The following is a 19,194-nucleotide window of genomic DNA, read 5'->3' as shown; positions in this document are numbered from 1 at the left end:
ATGCGCGGGTGTTCAATTCTCAGTGGTCTAATAGCTTTCTGCTAAAGAACTTCTTTCCCCCCTCAAAATTAGAACAAAACTGTCCCAAGCATAAAATAAAAGATAATTATCATGTTTATATGTGCTGGGAAAAGTATGTTTTTAACTTTCATTTGTCTTATACTCAATCAACCATTAAAACAAGAATCAATTATTTTAATATCTTCCGTGAGTGTATCCTACACTTGTATAAAAGTTTAATTGGATGAAGTCAAAATATACTTTTGGTTCAATTTTAAAGCTTGATTCAGATCTTTTCTAGTTAATAAAATTACTAACAAACATGACAACTGTTTAAATTTTTCATTTCACTATCAACAAACTGCCTTCACTAATCTCACTTCTTATTCTGATTTAATATTTATCCTAACTTGATAACTAAGTTGCAATTGATACATAAAACTGCAGAAATCTGTAAAAAATGTTTTATTTGAAACATGTGATTCACTGGGGCTACGAGCAATGAGCAGGCTCAGAGAAAAGCTGGTCCTCAAAATGTAAAGTTCAAGTTCTTCAGAGCTAGCTGAGTTGATTTACCTAGGTAACACAGACGAGCCGAGTAAAATTAAAATGGGGAAAGAATACAGAAAACTGTTCTACTCATGATATACAAATCTCTTTTTAAAAGTCCAGTGACTGTTCCAGTGAACTGGAATTATCAATAGTCCTAGTCTGGTACGGTAAAAGAGGTTTATACATTAAGAATGAGCCACTTTGTTAATTAAAAAAGAAAGATAATGACTGGTATAACAAAGTGACCTTAATTGTACATAAAATAAATATGAGTGTAGACTTAGTGTGATGTGTAGTGGATGCCATAACTGTTGATTCTGAACAGGACACATAAAGAATGTTTTATATTCAACTACTGTCCTAAACTAATTCTCCTTTATAGTTTATGCAATTTCCAAAGTCAATAAAATTTATTCTAGAAAAGTTACTTAAACTACAATGTGTAATTAGGAGAAAAAGCCAAGTCCAACATGGATTTCTCAAAAGCTTTAGACAGAGAATCTTCTTTTTTAGGATAAACAAGCAATAATATCTGGCATTATTTGAAGATATGAAAGAATGATATGATTTACGGTCTTTACATAGTCTGTCATCCCTAGAAAATCAGATCAATTGCTTGTATCAGTAAATGTGATTACAAGACACTTGTAAAACTATGTAAAATACTCTTCATATACTTCTATTAGTATGCAAATTCTCTACAAAATAAACATGTCTTAAATGCAATAGGATTCTAGTGCTAAACTGTTTTAGTATTTGAATTAAAACCAATCTTTCCACCATTTAAAACATTTTTTTAATTCAAAACATGCCTTTGAATATAAAATTCCCATTATATTTAACAATGAATTTTAGAAGACAGTACAGCAGAGTGGTAAGAAAATCTGATGAGCCATCAGTTAACCTGGGATTTAGCTCTGTATCTACTAAGAACGATGTTGGATTTTTGTTTCCTCAGTTTCCTTACCTGTAAAGAATAAAGTCAGACTAGACTTTAGCTTTAAGTTCTTTTCAGATCTAAAATGCTCTGATGATAAGTAACTGACAAACTGGTCTCTGTGCATTAGGAGAATGTTACAAATCATTACAATTGATTTCTGATAAATTTTAAAACTACAAAATTGGAGAAAATGCCCTCAAAAAATCAAATACCCACCTCTGCTTCCTGCTGCTAGTTTTTATAAAGAATATTTAATCATAAGAGGAAGTATTAATTTTAATTTTAAAATATGACTCAGTTTCTACAAAGTTAAAGAAATCTCCCATTACAAAATGACTTTTATAAATAACCACTTTGGAGGGTCTCTCTGTGAAAAATTACCTAAAGCCCTTTTCCCCAAGCAAGTTAATGTGAACTTGGGAAGGGCAATTAAATTGTCAGAATTAAAAAATTTGTTTTTAACTAGAAGGTAGCCAGAAGTAGAGTCATGGGGCTGGTATTGATCGCCTGAACAGAGAACATCACTCTTCAGGTATTTACTCTGCCACCCTTACACCAGAGGCTTTCCTTCAAATCAAATCAATCTATAAAAAAAAGATGGCTCCTACTACTAAAATACATAGCTAATCGCCAACAGTATTTCTATTTAGATATCTTCCTTTAATAATAGTACTATAGCTTGTGATGTTTTGAGATTCTGCATTTTCAAAATGTCCTGTCTCCTTAGTTAAAGTACAAATAAAAGTGAGAAGTCATAAAAGAGCATTAAAGTGACATACTATCCTCAGGAAAATCTATTTAATTCTTTGAATTCACCACTGAAGCAGTGTTCATCCACAAAAAATTCTATGATTTCAACTGCATCTTGATCACATTAACTATGTTGTTTTGCGTACTTGATTCTTAATATATCAATATTTATTTTTATTAGCTTCCTTACTGTAATTAAGTTAGGATTAAAAAAACAGAGAGCTTTATAATTGATACAAAATTAAAATTGAATGTTAACTAAAAGATACTCTAATTAATAAAACATCAAAAAATTAAGCTCTTTGCTTACCTAATACAGTAGCATAAATCACACAGACATCAAACAATACTATACTACAATCTATGTGCTGAGTTCCCAAACTGACTAATCGTTATTATTTAAAATTTTAAAATATACAATATTTGATTAGCTAGAGCTTTTACCCTTTTTTAAAAAAGTTATATAAAATATAACATCTTAATTGGAAGCATCTACTACATAATACACATTTTATTAGTTTTTAAAAATATATTTCAGATTTAAATATATATTCTTAATCTTTCAGTCCTTGAAATATTAATCATTATGAAACTAGTATAAAATATTACCAAATGGAATGGAATTACATAAAATGCTAAACTTTACTTCTCTCTTAATTTAAAAATGCATAATAAAACAGAGATAACATTAATATGTTAACCTTTCAATTACTATTTAGACTAATTGAAGTGAAATCTACTTCTAAATAGGATTCTAATTCTTAAATGACAGTAAGCATTGCTAACAAATATCTTTTAAAAAACATCAGACTCAGCATTAAAAAAGTTGACATAATGTTATTTGAAAAGTTAAAATTCAACAACAAAATTAAAATTTACTCATTATAAAAAATCCTATGATTCCCCAAAGTGGTTCAATGTACTATTTTTGATCAGTTGATTTTAATAAGCTCTGTACAACAAATTTTAAATTCAGTTAGTGCTATTTCTTTCACAATAAAGTACTAACAGTTTGCCTATATGCAATTTTAGAAAACAGGGCCCCCCTTCCAGATAGAAAAGGAAAATTTTTCATAAAAATATTTCTACAGTCATTCATATACTTCAGAACTCACAACTGAATGCTAAATGACAATAAGAGAGAGACTTATTAAATTTTAAGTGCACATGGTAACATCTTTTTGATTGAAAAGAATAAAACTGCAAAAGGCCAATTGTTTTCAGTGAAAGAGTTATTAACTAAAACAAAAAAAAAAGGCCAAAAACAAAATGAAAGAAGAAAAAAATATATATAAAACTCTTGAAATTCATAGCACTACATAAAAAGCACTTGAACCTTAAAAGCAAAAGTGGCCTAATTAATTCTACATCTTATTTCTCCTTCTCCACCTCCTGTAGTTGAAGATGTAGGGCCCTGCGACTATTATTGCTGTAAGATCACTTTGTTATTGACTATTCTCTGTATGATCATTTATTTTAAAGGACTGATGTCACATTTGGTGTTGTATCTGATGACATATTGTGGACATTTTCTTCCAGAAATGGCTCTTTAAGGCTGAGTGCAAGAGGTTAAGCTGCCTGACTGAGGCCAAACCTAAGATCACAGACTTTTAATCTAAATTCTTAATATCCTTCTTGAATGTACTTTAACATTTATTTTGGACATTACATATTATCACTTAACCATAAGCTGCTGCATGTTAAACTAATACCCTGAAAAAGGGAAATGAGAACTATTTCTCATCTTACTAAAAACGAACCGATTTTTATTTTATAAAATAAAAAACAATTTAATATGAGTGGGTACATTTCCCCCCCTTAACCAACAAAACTTAACTGGCTTTCAAAAATTACAAAACCTATGTAGAAACCCTATGATCAAAGACAGTATACTATCAAAAGTCCAAAGGACTTTTTCAGTTTTTCCAATTAGCTCATGAGGCTTCTACCTCAACTGAATCACAGTGCTATGCATTACATCAAAAAAGGAAAAATTGTTAAGTTCTGATAACAAGATGATGCAGAACAGGAACATATGAAAATAATGTCTATTCTTTTTCCAGGAGCCATCTATCACAACCATCTACAAATCAAGGCTCAGAAAGTATCGAGGCACTCGGACATTTATTACTATCTCTCCCACTTCATAATCTCATGCTAAAATACCATGATTGAGGGAAAACCATATGCACACGACAAGACCTGGAAACCTATTTGGTTTGTAAATGCTGTCTTTCTGATATTCATGGATTTAAGACAGACGTCCTGGATTAATTCACTGAAAGCTGAGTATGTCACTGAAAAGGAGAAATATTTTATCCTCCTACTCTGAAACAAAGGGTCTATGTTAAGGAAGTTTTGCATTTGTAACATAATAAATAAGTACACTTGAGACCATAATTTCACAGGACCCTACACTGACTATAAAAATTTAACTTCTGATTCTGGGGTGAAGAGCTGGGGGATATGGCACCGAGCATTTTACAGTACCTTGAAATAATGAAGGTATGCTCTTCATTACCAAGTACTGTACCTGCTGTGTGCTACTGGCAGGGAGTGGTTTGCACACTGACCATGCTCCACGGCCGTTTTTAGGGTCGCTTCAGGATGTGTCGATCCTAGAGGGTTGCGCACAAACCGTCGCCGGCGCCGCAAGTCATCCTCCCAGTGGTCCAGGCGCCAGAACTCACGAGGACGACTACAATGAAACAGAGAAGCCACATATGTTAGCAATTATCAAACAGCGTGGTAGCACTGAATTTCTGCATAAAGCTCTCCTTGTTTGCCCTGCCTTTTCTTCCCTCCCATTCCTCTTAATTCTCCCTCCACCTCACACTCCCCTTTCTGCAATCTTTAACTTAGGTATGTCCTTGAAAATAACAATATCACCTTCCAGTCTAAGGAACTCCTTTTCCTTTTTCTTGGAAGGTGAAATGAGCACTAAATACATCATTTTGAAATGAATTGCTGACAGTGTGATCAGTTTCCCCACACTCTAGTGGCATGTGCTCTGATTTCAGCCTCATTTCAGCCTCAGCAGGGCACCTTTCTCTGTGGCTGCATTTATAAACCAGAATAGGGAAAAGGCTATTATAAATATGGTATAGCATTACCTATATTAATCAAAGTCTGTCCCCCTTCATTTTTCTTCCTAATTTGTGCCTTTTTGCACAAGGTCAGTAAATCATACCATGAATTCTTGGTCCAGAAAGTGTTAACTTTAATGAATATCTCAGTTACATGGTTATGTATGTGATAATAAAATATTACTCTGTTTAGATGTGCAGGAATTTAATTAAAATAATCTCTTAAAATATTCATTACATTTAGCCCCTGAGGCTTAGAACAACACAAGAAAATGCATTTCTTTTCCACTTACTGTTTTTAAATAAACCATTCCTATAGAGTGAAATAGCAATATATTTTCAAGCAAATCAGATTGGATTTCTGTTTTATGTAGTCTGTTTTTATATTTAATTAAAAACTACATGGTATATGATGTGCAATAATTGCTATATCAAAAGCATACTTTTAGAAATGTATTTTTTAAAGGGTTCACTCAATTCAAGTTCCACTCTATTTTCCCCAATTATGTAGATCTTTTTACATGGCAATATATGAATGTCAACTTTCTTTTCTATTAACTAATCATGATCTAGCATGCTGAAAAATGTTTTCTAAGGAAAACACTAATATGAAGTTTCTTCAGTTACAGTTAAAAAAAATCTCTGCAGAATATATTTACGCTAGAGATATACAACATGAAAACCTGTAAGTTTCAATAATTAAACTTAAAAATTCATAATCAAAGCTTCTGCAAAAAAAATGACTAATGCAAAATAAAACTGCACTTGTATTTCATGAGCTAATAAAATTGTACCTGTCACCTTTGACAAATTAGTAGCCTTGACCAACTGACAGTCCCAAAATACCTACATAAAAGTTATCCATATTGTGATGGTTTAAAGAGGCTACCTTTAAAAGTTCAAAATAGATTTGTAAATAAGTACTTCACCAATTAAAAATTAGCTCAGATTAATGAAAGCATAGATTAAAAAACAGGGCATTATTTAAAGAAAATATTTTTCAAAAACAATAGGAATCCTATGCTCTTCATGAGAATGCTGGGGAGACAAGGAAACAGCAAAGATTTCCTTTGTCGATTTTGTTCATGCCTAAAGAGGAGGAAATATAAAGTAATCTAAGCGGAATACAAAAATGTGTAAGAACTGTAGCCCCCAAAGAGAAAAAAATTGAAAACCTCTTTCATTCTTCTGTTATTTTGCTGTCTACCTTTCAAATGAAAAGTATTATTATGATAGCATTTAAAGTTAAATAAGAAATACCTATAGAATACACATAAGCACAGAAAACAGTTGTTTGAACTCAATTAATAAAATAAAATTCTCCTTAGGATAGTGGGGGAAAGGCGGTACACAGATGGCTATGTGTATGGCTTTGATAGTCATGGAGCTTGGATAGGTACTTCATCATTCTGCCTACCTACATTTATCTGTTAAAATTATTATCAAATATCAGCCAGGATGCAGTCGTGAATCACAGGCTGCTCCTCGTCTTCAGGGGAATGATACAATGAGGGTCTATTCATCAGAGCAGCAATCGGCACAAGTAATTAGTTCCCTAGACTGAGATCTCCTACAAAGCCTATTTCAGTCAGCACCACAAACATATGACGGTGTAAAGCTAATGAAAGCTGCTAAAATTTGTTAACCTTTTCTGCCATCAATCCTTCTAATATTCTGTGCTTCAGTATAATGCAAAGGTGGTAAATTATTAATTTGTCATTCATCCATCCTTCCGAATTTTGAGTCAAATTAAACGATGTCATTCTTCTTGATAACAATTAAAATTATAAGACATGTTAAGCTGCTATTATAAAATTGTTACTAAATTAGGTAACAATAGATTCTAGTATAATATTGAGAGAGAAGTCAAATCTGATGGCTATGTGTGTGATCATTTTTGTCAAGCAGTAGAAAAACCAGAGGAATTATAAAATCATTCACAAATTTTCAAGAAACTCAAAGAAAATATCTGTAACAATAATAACCACAATTAGGAGGAAACAGAACTATAATATCTATTTTTGTGCTCTTCGACAGTAACAAGTAATGGTCACAATGGTGACATTTGGCTGAAACAAAAGCACTGATGTATTAGAAATGTAGAAACTGTGCACATCGTAGAAAAAATTTTAAGGTAAGTTTTATGTAAATAAAGCTAATTATGGACTTCTGGCTTCAAATGTAGACATTCTATCAATTTAAAAATACTTTAGATATATTCAAATAAAATGAAGAAATCTATATACCTCAGAATGATAATCTTTCCACTATCCTGAAAACTACATCTCAGAATATCTTCTCAAGACAAGTAGTCTACCCCGTTACAACAATTTAAAATAGTCTGAAGACAAAAGCGAAATCATTCATTTCAGATCACAGATCCAGAATGGATTACAAAAATCAGTTAGAGAGACCAACAATTTCAATACATTTTTGAAAGTCTCTCCAGATAATGCAGAATAAAAACTTTCAAGGAATTTACTCAAAATGGAATCATTATTAGCCTTATTTGAAAAAATTAGCATTTACCATCCAATTTCTGATTGTTAAGAGTAATATACGCTCTTTGAAAAAAACGTCATATTCATTTTTTCTTTCAGATAAGGATAATTACTAGCAAGTTTAAAGTCATCTACCTAGTAAGAAACTGAAACATAAAAATCCACTGTTTTGTCCCAACTCTGCTCCTTCCAACAACAGACAGTCTCAGCATAAAGCTGTATCACTGAGAAAATGAGTCACAATTTGTCAGTTTAGAACATGACTGGGAAGGGGAATGTGTAGGTTTCAATCTCAACTTAATATCTTTTGATTATTCACATAAAGATTTCACTCTTATTTAGGACACTCCCTCTCCAAAATCTCCTTCTCGGGGAAAAAGGATAAGAAACTGACAAATTTGGGAAACTGATCCAACACTTTTCTCATAAGTTTATGAACTAACTTGTTATATATTTTTGTAGTTATCACTATGGTATGGCTAGAAAAATTTAAAGACTTCATGTACTCAGAAACAGACTGCTGACCAAATACAAGCATGGGTAAGATGAGAAATCACTTATTGTGAGAACGTAGAAATATACATCTAGGTCACGATATACCTATACCTCTATATATCTGTATCTATCAAAAAAAATTACATTAGTACTACATGATGTCACATTCAAAAACCTCATCTATACCCATTTCTACAAATTATTAAAACTAAGATCCTCAGAAAAGTACTCCAATTCAGGATGTAACCCTAGGCTCTATAAGATCTAGAAATAAAGCCTTCTCTATAAAAGGTCTGGTAGTTAGGTCCCCTGTTATTACACAAGCTCCAAGTACCTTTGATTAAGAGGAATATACTATATTTGAAAAGTTGTGGATGACAGTGAAAATAAATGTTCTAATGATTCTTTCTAATTATTTCTTCCCCTTTCTTTGGCCTAATCTCAAAGTCTAAGACTAAAAAACAACATAGGCCTGTCTTTTTCAAAGTATAAGCATGCATGCATGCTCAGTTGCATCAGTCGTGTCTGACTCTGCAAAAGTCACCTAATTACCTTTCTACTCTTGTAAAAACCTACACATATATGTATTTGTACAAATAGAACTTTAACATATTGCTATGAGCTACATAATATAACACAATGCCATTTTTATATACAGAATATGTACTTTCTATTCCACAAGAACAAAATCAGATAGACTGCTGAAATAAATCTTAGAAGGAAATACAACTCAAGCAGCAATAAATTGGCTATTTGTTCCCCTCCCAGGCCCACTGTGGACAGTGATTTGATCTACTAAAGAAAATGAATAAGGATGAGCCAGAAGAGAATCACTTGGAAAAGGAAGAAATATTAAAACAGAGTAACTAAGGAATGATCCATAATCTTCCTCTAACAGTTGAATGGTTTACCTATAAATAATATATTATGTTCCACAAGTAAATTGCAAGACTCTCTAAAGTTGAGCTTTCTTCAGAGAAAGTATGGCAATCCAATCGGCCAATTAACAGTGCTGAATGGATGGATACTGAAGTAGACTCCTAAAACACTGTCTAATAATGACCAACTCAACCTTGAGCCAGCAGCTAGGGATACAAAGACTATTAAGATATTTTGTCTCTGACCTTGAGAAAAGACAGATGAGAAAACAGTAAGAATTCAAAAATTACGTGTGATAGAGCAGAGCTCTATTAAATGGCACAACCCAAAGGAGCACTGTTCTCACCAAAATCTGTGCCAGCGGCACTCCTGGAGTCGTGCGGCGCTCATTTTGTGCGGCTGTACTTAAGCACCCCATGAGAAATGACAGGGTGCTCTGAGAACACCTCATCTTCTCCCCGCTCCTTTCTTTGCTCAGGCTCCTTTTTCCTCTGCCCAAGTTAAACCTAATCTTCAGGACAGGGAACAGAATAAGCCTTTCAGATGCTATCAGTAGCAGTCACACATTTAGCATTTCCCTGATGCAGGAAAAGGTGTTCAGACCACAAACAGGCATGACTGTCAAAAAAACAGGCAAAATTCAATATTCAGAATAAAATAATCAAGAACAAAAGAGAAACACTGATATTTATTTCACTGAAGTCATTAAATTCATATTGTTCTATTAAGGTATATTATGTTCTACTATCATTCTATTACAGTAAAACAATGTTAATTACTGAAATGAGGGGTAGCTATTATAAAAATTATTCTTGTTATTATATAATCTAAATGCATTGTCACATTATTTAAATTAGTCAAATATATGCATGTTTGTGATCCCTTTGGTTGTAGGGTTATTTTTATGTGACTTGGATCTATACCAATAAATGAATTCTAGTCTTAAAAATAAAAACTGTCAAATTCAATTATATTAGAAAACGATTCCATTTTCCATCTTTCCTATTTTCTTGTGACAATACCTGATCAATCTTGATGACCTTATCACAAGTCAGTAATAAATTCTTCTGGCCAGAAAAAAGTTCTAAATCCTAGAAAATTTTGGTATTCATATTTTGCTCTTAAGTTTGTATATTACCTATTTTTCTGACTCCTATATCTGGCTAGCTTCTAATTCTACAGTTTTAGATTAAAAATTAACACCAGACATTAAATGGTAACGTCTAAAAGAGAAGCACATAAACATTTTCAGTGCACTGTCAGTTAGAAGATAAAAGTGCTTAAGTTCTAGAAGGGTTTCACTTTCTGCATAAATCTTGCTGAAATAATGTGCAGGTACTATATGGGTTATCGTACAATATAAAAGAATGCTATATCTCACAAACTGAAATCTACTGTGCCTTCATGCAGATAAACAGAATATTTACTAAAACCTGTTTACCAGATACCAACTATAAATCAAATGCAAGTGATCTATGCACTATACTATCTTAATTTAAAAAAAAAAGGAAAAAAAATCCCTCAGTTGTAGTAGAGGAGACACCTTTTGAAGTGCAATCCTTTCTTAATTGAGGACTTACATAAAGAATTTACATTACATTGAGTCACTAGAGCATCATACGTGTTAATTAGGTAAAACTACATTTTATGCAGTGATGAACTTATGCAATGGTGCTAGTCAGCGGATTTCTGTTTGCTTTCAGAGACAACTAGAGACCCATCTTCATTAAATTTGGACATTTCAAAAGAAATACAATCTTGCAACGAAGTCAATTATTCAAAAAATAATACCAAAGTTTTCCTAGCTGTTGTTAGCCTGTTAACCATTTCTTTATTCACTCAGTATTTTTACCAGGAGTAGGTTATGAGAAATCAAAATCTAATGTTAACTGTACTACCAGTTAAGACTCTAACAACAGAGAATTGAAAAACAAATTAAAATACATGATATTACTGGATACCAGAAACCCTAAAATTCACCTCAGTAGCCACACCAATTGCACAGATCTGTTCTTTTTTCTCAAAAAAATCTTATTTAAAAAATAATTCAGCAAAAATCAGTTGAGTGCCAACTATGTACCAAACCTTGGTACCAACAAATAAACTATGCTAGATTCAGCACAGAATTTTTTACATTAGAATCAGAATAAGAAATTTATCGAACATAAACAATAAAATTTTAAATTAGATAACAATTACTGCATTAGGCTGCTGTATGCTAGACATCACACTCTTTTACATGCATTATCAACAAAGCCTCACTATAAGCCGTCCATGATTAAATACTGCTCTTCTTATTTTTAAGAGAAAAAGCTCAGTCTTTTCCATCAGTAGTAAATCATAAGAGTCTATGGACTTCAAAGCCAATGAGCTTTTCACATGACATTTCCTCTAGAAACTCTTTTGGATACTATTATAGCTACAATCAAAGTACTAATTGACCCCGCCTGGGAGGACTGAAGATTTCAGTAAGCTTTCAGTGAGGATCTATTTTGTAAGTTCCATGAGGACAAGGGTTTGGGTCTCCCTAATTCACTGACCAACCACAGTAACTGAAACAAAGCCAGCACTTAATAATTAAAGAATGAACAAGATGACTTTCTAAAAGCAATTTAAATGATAAACAGCAGTCTGCCTGGCAAAATAGAAAAGGCATTACAAACAGAAGAAACATCATGCACAAAGGCTGACATAAAAAGGCGTTTCTATCCAAGAGGGTTCGGGTAAGAAAGATGATTTCAAAGCAGCCTCAGAGTGGCAAAAGCTAAGGCAGGAAACACAGGGTTAGAACCAAGATTTCAAAATTCACTGTATGGTTAAGTAAAATAGTTACTTTTTACATCTTATAGTCAACAGAGTGATAACTAAACTTTTTAAATAAAGGATTATTTATGATCAGCCTTGTATGTTATATGGCAGCAATATAAAATAAGACAGTGGGGATGGAGTGTAGAGGCTATGATTTCAGAGACATATTTGAAATGGAGTAAGATTTGATGAGACAGTCAATGTGGGAGGTGAGCAAAAAGGAGGTAATGAGAATAAAATTGAGGTTTGTGCCCAAAAGAGGAGTGAGGGGGAAAAGATGCTATTTGTCTGAAAATGAAGCAGCTTAAGCAGACATGGTTGGCGAGAATAACCATATCATAGATACCTAATAATATCTAGGTGTGCACAGTCGCTCAGTCATATCCAACTCTTTGCAGCCCCAGAGACTGTAGCCTGCCAGGCCCCTTTGTCCATGGAATTCTGTAGGCAAGAACACTGGAGTCGGCTGTCATTCCCTACTTCAGGACACTTCAGGACACTTCCAGACACAAAGACTGAAGCCTCGTCTCTTGCATCTCTTCATTGGTACGCAGATTCTTCACCACTAGCGCCACCTGTGAAGTCTAGGTAGGCATGTCTAAAAAGTAAGCAATATAACTTGGGAACTTGGAAAAGCAGTCTGGACTAGACAAATAAAATTGGGAGACTGATTAGCCTTGGAAGCCAATAGGTTTAGATACTTGTCTAACAAAAATTTACTGAGTATTTACTATTAGCTAGGTATTGTGCTAGATCCAGTGAAAACTATATTGAAAGGACAGGAAAAAGTGAAATATAGGAAATTCCAATATTTAAACAATTACAAAAGAGGAAAGAAATAAATAGGAAAAGAAGTAATTGCTTCTCATAATCAATAAGATAATAGAAGAAGCAAAATATAATGGTGCCAAAAAAGACAAACAAGCAAAGATTCTTCAGAGCTCTGAATGGCCAGCAATATTTAATTCTGATAAAAATGTCCAGAAGGACAAAGAATGGAGGGAAACTTGATTGCTTTTTGTGTGTTTTAAACAATTTTATAATATATAATTTATATGTCATAAAGCTCACTTGTTTACAGTGTACAGTTCAATGCTTTGTAATGTGTAGAGTGGTGCAACAATCACAATAATCTAATTTTAAAATGTTTATTTCCCTCCAAAGAAATCCCATAGCCACTATTTTCCCTTCCTTGGGGATGGATAAGTACAGGATTTCACAGTATATAGGTTAGACAATATAGGGTTTGCTTTGGACTGGAGCGTCTTAAGTTTGGGCCAATCTAAAACAAGTCAAATTATAAGTAATTGGTTAAAGGCATCATTGTTAGTACTGGAACTTTTCAGAGAGCCCATGAGAATGAATTTTTTTCTTTAACATTTCCATTATATACAAAAGATACCAAAGAACTGAGTCTAATTTATCTTTTAAGGAAGATTCTTTAAAATCAAATTTATAACTAATTCATACTATAACATAAAGGGTAGCTAAAGTTTTAGAAAAATTTTTATTAAAAAATCATTAGTCTTTAAAATTTCTATGCAAATGGCAAAAATATTTTTGCTCCATTTCTATAGTCACATTAGTTGTATCATAGATCTACAACTTCTACATAAGTCATTTATCATTTGGGGGCTTCCATTGCTTTAATAAAATAATTCTAATTTGTTCATTTACAAAAGTGCTATTGTGAGGAATCAAAAAATGAAGTATATGGAATTGCTTCAACATAAGTAAAATGCTATGCAAATAAATATATGGCATTATTTTCAGTTGATAATAAATTTAAGTGTTCAGATACTTCTAGATGCCATTTATTTACTTGGATGTGCTTAAAGCCGACCAGTGACCTCAAAACTGATTAAGGAAGAAAAAACAACATTAAAAATCTTTATCAGTCCTGGAAATGATTAGCTTACTTATCTTTCTCTACAGATTTACCTATCTTGCATAGTTTACACAAACGGAATTATACAGTAGGTAGAGTTTTGTGACTGACTTTCACTTAGCATAATGGTTTTATTTTCTTAATATATTTGACTATATGAGCAGTAACATCTCTTTTTTAAAATATTTATTAATATTTAAGTTACATAAATTTAAATATTCATTATATTTGTAAATATTTTTGTATTGTTATATTTATTAAATTTATATTTATTTTAAAATTATTATTTTAAATTACTAAATATTTAATTATTCAAATTAAACATTATGACTTCCCTGGTGGCTCAGACGGTAAAGCATCTGCCTACAATGCGGGAGACCCTGGTTCGATCCATTCGTCGGGAAGATCCCCTGGAGAAGGAAATGGCAACCCACTCCAGTACTCTTGCCTGGAAAATCCCATAGACAGAGGAGCGTGGTAGGCTACAGCCCACGGGGTAGCAAAGAGTCGGACATGACTGAGTGGCTTCACTTTCACTTTCACCTAATAAATACTCATTTAGATAAATGAACGGCACTTCCTGGCTGTGCGCAGGCTTTCTCTAGGTGTGGGGCACAGGTTTCTCACTGCGGTGCGTGTCTTGCTGCGGAGCGTGGGCCCCAGGCCACCTGGGCTTCAGCAGTGGTGACGCACGGGCTCAGTAGCTACAGTATGTGTGCTTAGCAGCCCCATGGCATGTGGAATCTTCCCTGACCAGAGGTCAAACTGGTGTTCCTTGTATTGCAAAGCACATTCCCAACCACTGGAGCACCAAGGAAGCCCAGAAGAATGTTTCTGAGATCCAACTATGTCATGGCTATAACAGCACTGTATTTCCTTTTATTGCTGAAAAATATTCTGCTGCATCAATATACAAAAGTTATTGACTTTATTTAAAAATTTTTTGTCAATGAAAGGAATTAGGGAGATGTGGTGGGAATTAAAGAAGGTGAAAAACAGACAAGTACGCATGCAAGTGAAAAATAGAAACTTCAAAGAATGAAGACAGCAAGAAGGAGGCAAGAGCGAACTGGAGGAAGAGAAGAGGCAGGATCCTGCAAAAGAGCACCGCGGCCTTGGGAGTGAACAAAGCCATTTCCTCTGTGGCAAGAGGGACGCCTGAAAGGCTGTGCATTTTAATAAATGAGTTTAAGGCTGAAGAGAAGAAAAACTGAAGGACTAATTTCAGCCTGGTTATTTCTATTTCCTCTATTAAATAGGAGGGTTTTGAGTAAAGTATAGAATGAAAGGATAAAATTTTAGAGAGCTGCCTTGGGGAATGTGAAAGAAAGCTAACTAAAGGAAAGTCTGAGGATGACTGAAGTAGTTCTGAAAGCCTAGCAGAGATTGGAAACCATTCGGCTGAAGTGGTGCTAATCTGTACAACTGTGATCCTCCCCATCCCCAGCCATATTCAGCGACCTAAGAGGCAACAGCAAAAAGAGCAGTTGGCTAAATTCATTCAAGGAAGGTAAAGGAAAATGAGTAGGAAAATGATGAGAATGTCTGGGATAGGGAAGCATGATAAACCCATGATGTTCCTGGACCTCAATGAAACAAATACTTAAATGGAAGTTTATTATACATTGATGCATTGGGAAACCAAATTTACCCTGCTTTCAAGTCACTGATATTGATGATAATTTGGTTTCCCAAATAATTAATCAATATATGTTTAATCAGTGTATCTTGTCCTTCTATCTGATACTGTTATGAACTTTCAACTTGTATTAAAACATGCCTAAAAGAAAAGAACTGAGCCTATACTACATTTGGAGACTCTCTTCATTATTCAAGCTGTTTGATCACAGTAATAAATAGTCATAGAGCTGGACAACATACACACAAAGAATAATCTGAAGCCTTAGGAAGATAGGACTTCACTCTCTTGAGAAATAAATTACTCTGAGCTTCTGAAAAGGGCATGGGAACTAAAATTTACTGACTGTTGATGATATATCAGGCACTCTACACTAAGTATTTTATACATGATCTCATTTAATTCTCAAAACAATCCTATAAATTAGGAATATAACACCAAATTAACAGGTGAAGAATTAAAGCTCAGAAGTCAAGCCATTTAGCCTCGAAGAAACAAAGCTAGACCTTCCATCTGGAACTCTTCATTACCAAAGGATTTTGGTAATGCTAACTACGTCTAGTCAAGGCTATGGTTTTTCCAGTAGTCATGTATGGATGTGAGAGTTGGACTATAAAGAAAGCTGAGCGCAGAAGAATTGATGCTTTTGAACTGTGGTGTTGGAGAAGACTCTTGAGAGTCCCTTGGACTGCAAGGAGATCCAACCAGTCCATTCTAAAGGAGATCAGTCCTCGGTGTTCACTGGAAGGACTGATGTTGAAGTTGAAACTCCAACACTTTGGCCACCTCATGTGAAGAGCTGACTCACTGGAAAAGACCCTAATGCTGGGAAGGATTGGGGGCAGGAGGAGAAGGGGACGACAGAGGATGAGATGGTTGGATGGCATTACCGACTCGATGGACATGGGTTCAGGTAGACTCCGGGAGTTGGTGATGGACAGGGAAGCCTGGCATGCTGCAATTTCATGGGGTCACAAAGAGTCAGACACGACTGAGCGACTGAACTGACTGAACTGACTGACTGACTACTTCTACACCAAGATATTCATACTAGTCCCAGAAATATATTATGACAGTTCACTGTATTGATATATGTTTTAACATCTTTTATAAAATGATGGATTAGAATGGAACCTATATTTTGTATAAATTATATGACTATTTGCACACATTCCAACAAAGAACAATTACAAAATATGTACTTTTTCCAGCACTAGCATCACCAAAATTGAAATAGCAAGGCTATAAGTTTGGTGGGTAGGGGAAGGGGTTATAACGCTCTGTTGCTCTTTTTTTTTTTTTTCTTTCTTTCTTTCTTTTTTTTTTTAAGGTAAGTAAAATTAAAGTAAATATTATGGGTACCGTGTAGTATAGGTCAGTATTTGTTACTAAAAAGTCTGGAATCTATTCATATTCATTGAACGTTTCTTGTAGCTCTGATCACTTGCCCCAAATGGGTCGGACATGGTTTTTAAGCATATATAGGAACATAATCTCACAGCAAAGAACCACTACTTTGGCATCTAGGACATCCTTTTTTTTCTCAAACACAGGCCCTGCAGCACATTTTTGTTGCTGTTGTCCTGTAGATAGTTTATAAGTTATAGGGAGAGACGGAAAAGGCAAAGAAGTATCATCCTCCAATGTATAACATTCATATTTTAAAATAAATAATTTAAAAGCTGAAATGCATCAGCAAGCCAGCATAATCCAACACTTGCTGCCTTTAATCCAAAATGCTCAGGGTGCTGTAATGTGCTAGAAATACTGGCAAAAGCAAATAACAGATTTTAACTAGCATAAAATAAAAGATATATATACCATTCTTTGCAACCTAGATAAATTAGCAAAAGTATATGCTCCTTAACCACAGGGGAGAATGGGCTTATTAGGTTACAGTTCCAGGTTTTTAAGACAGTTGGAAGCCGGTTCTTTCAGTAGTTGCTGTCATCCCCCAGAAACTTTCTAGTACTTTCAATTTTGAAGCAATTATTCACATTCGGAAGTGATTTATTTTCCTTCCTTTCTTTACTGCATTTCATATTTTTTCTGGCTTTCAATAACCAGTTCTACTTTGGCTTAATTATATTCATTTACAAACATTTTTTTTCTGAGTGTCCACTACTATTTGGAAAGCACTGATTGAGGTGCTATAAGGGGTACTCATATGAGGAACACAGACTCTCTAATCTCAAGGCATTTACAATCTAATAAATGGGATAAAACAAGCAAAGAATTACAGGGCATAAGATTCATGCAGTAAGAAAAGTAAAAATCCAGAGCTTTGGAAATTCAGAAAAAGGAGTAAGTGATCACACATGTTTTAAAGGGATCAGGAAACACTTTAAGGAGCAAGAGATTTTTGAGAAAGACCTTTAAGAAAGGGTCAAGTTTCAGTTGATATACTAGGAAGAAGATGGCATTATAGGCTTTTAAGAGAACATAAGCAAAGTATAGAGGTCAGAAAATTAAGTAATTTCATTTGGTTGGTCCCAGTAGGAAATGAAGTAAAAAAGAAAGGTTCTCTCCTGGTTGTAAAGGACTAGAGATGAAAAAATAACCAGTTTGTATTTCACTCATTCATTCTATTCAATTTAATCTATTTAATTCATCTATTTAATCAACAAACACTTATTAAACACCAATGATGCTCAAGGATCTATACCAGGCACTGGAGAGGTAAGGAGTCATTTGGTGACGGAGTCATTATCCTCAAGGACCTCACAGTCCAATGGAAGAAACGGATATATGAAGAGACAATTTTAGTATATTCAAAAAGTCCTTTGAGAACACAATGGAGAGGCATTTTCCAAAGTAATAGAAGGCAACTTGGAAGGCCATAACATATAAACTGGGACTAAGAGTTAACAGATGCCAACCAGGAGAAGAAGAAAAGGAAAAGCATTCATTCTGAAGGAATAGCACTAGCAAAGCCAAATAAGTAAGAAAGAATTGGATACATGCCTGAGTTAAGTGTTTCCAGAACTTTTGGAGAGTGTAAGGCACGAAGTGGCCAATGAAGAGACTACAGAAACAGGCAGAAGTCAGATCACGGAGCATGATCTGAGGAGTCTGACTCCTGGAATATGTGTGAATTTTTTTTTTCCAGATTAACTATAAACAATTACAAAGGCTTTAACCCTCCAGGTACTTTTAGGGAAAGCTGCCCTCCCCCGCTCAAACCAGACCTGCTGCCCAGCCAGTGCACTGTGAACACAGTTGCGGCCAGGGGCTCAGACCCACTGCCACTCATGCCCTTTATGTGCTTCCACCCTAGACCCTGCAGCTTCATCCCTGGGCTTCTTTATCTGAAGCTTTGACTGTGGGTCCTCTTCAAGTACCTTTGGAGAGGGTTGTTTACCAGAGGGGGGCTTCCCAGATGGTGCAGTGAAAAAGAATTTGCCTGACAATGCAGGAGAGGAAAAAGACACAGGTTTAATCCTTGGGTTGGGAAGATCCCCTGGAGACAGAAATGGCTACCCACTCCAGTATTCTTGCCTGGAACATTCCATGGATGTTCCATGGAGAAGCCATGGGCTACAGTCCATGGGGTCACAAAGATTTGGACACAGCATGAGCATGCACATTTAAAAGAGGAGAAAGGGGAAATCTTGAGGACACTTGCCCACACTTTCATTCAGTCAACTGAAGCCATA

At 34.4% G+C, this 19,194-nt stretch overlaps 1 protein-coding gene across 4 annotated transcripts in view; it reads right to left on the bottom strand.

Annotated features, from left to right (window-relative positions):
* LRBA (LPS responsive beige-like anchor protein) overlaps positions 1 to 19,194 on the bottom strand; it is a 725,807-nt gene that overhangs the window by 317,600 nt on the left and 389,013 nt on the right. For all 4 annotated transcript variants that reach the window (XM_043484720.1, XM_043484733.1, XM_043484732.1 and 1 more), the window contains exon 38: positions 4,816 to 4,940. In XM_043484720.1, the coding sequence (XP_043340655.1) occupies positions 4,816 to 4,940 (125 nt within the window). The remainder of the gene's footprint in view (positions 1 to 4,815; positions 4,941 to 19,194) is intronic.

The sequence above is a fragment of the Cervus canadensis genome, chromosome 1 (assembly GCF_019320065.1).
Source record: "Cervus canadensis isolate Bull #8, Minnesota chromosome 1, ASM1932006v1, whole genome shotgun sequence".
NCBI lineage: Eukaryota > Metazoa > Chordata > Mammalia > Artiodactyla > Cervidae > Cervus > Cervus canadensis.
The sequence above is the reverse complement of the archived record's forward strand: the minus strand, read 5'-3'. Positions and strand labels throughout refer to the sequence as shown.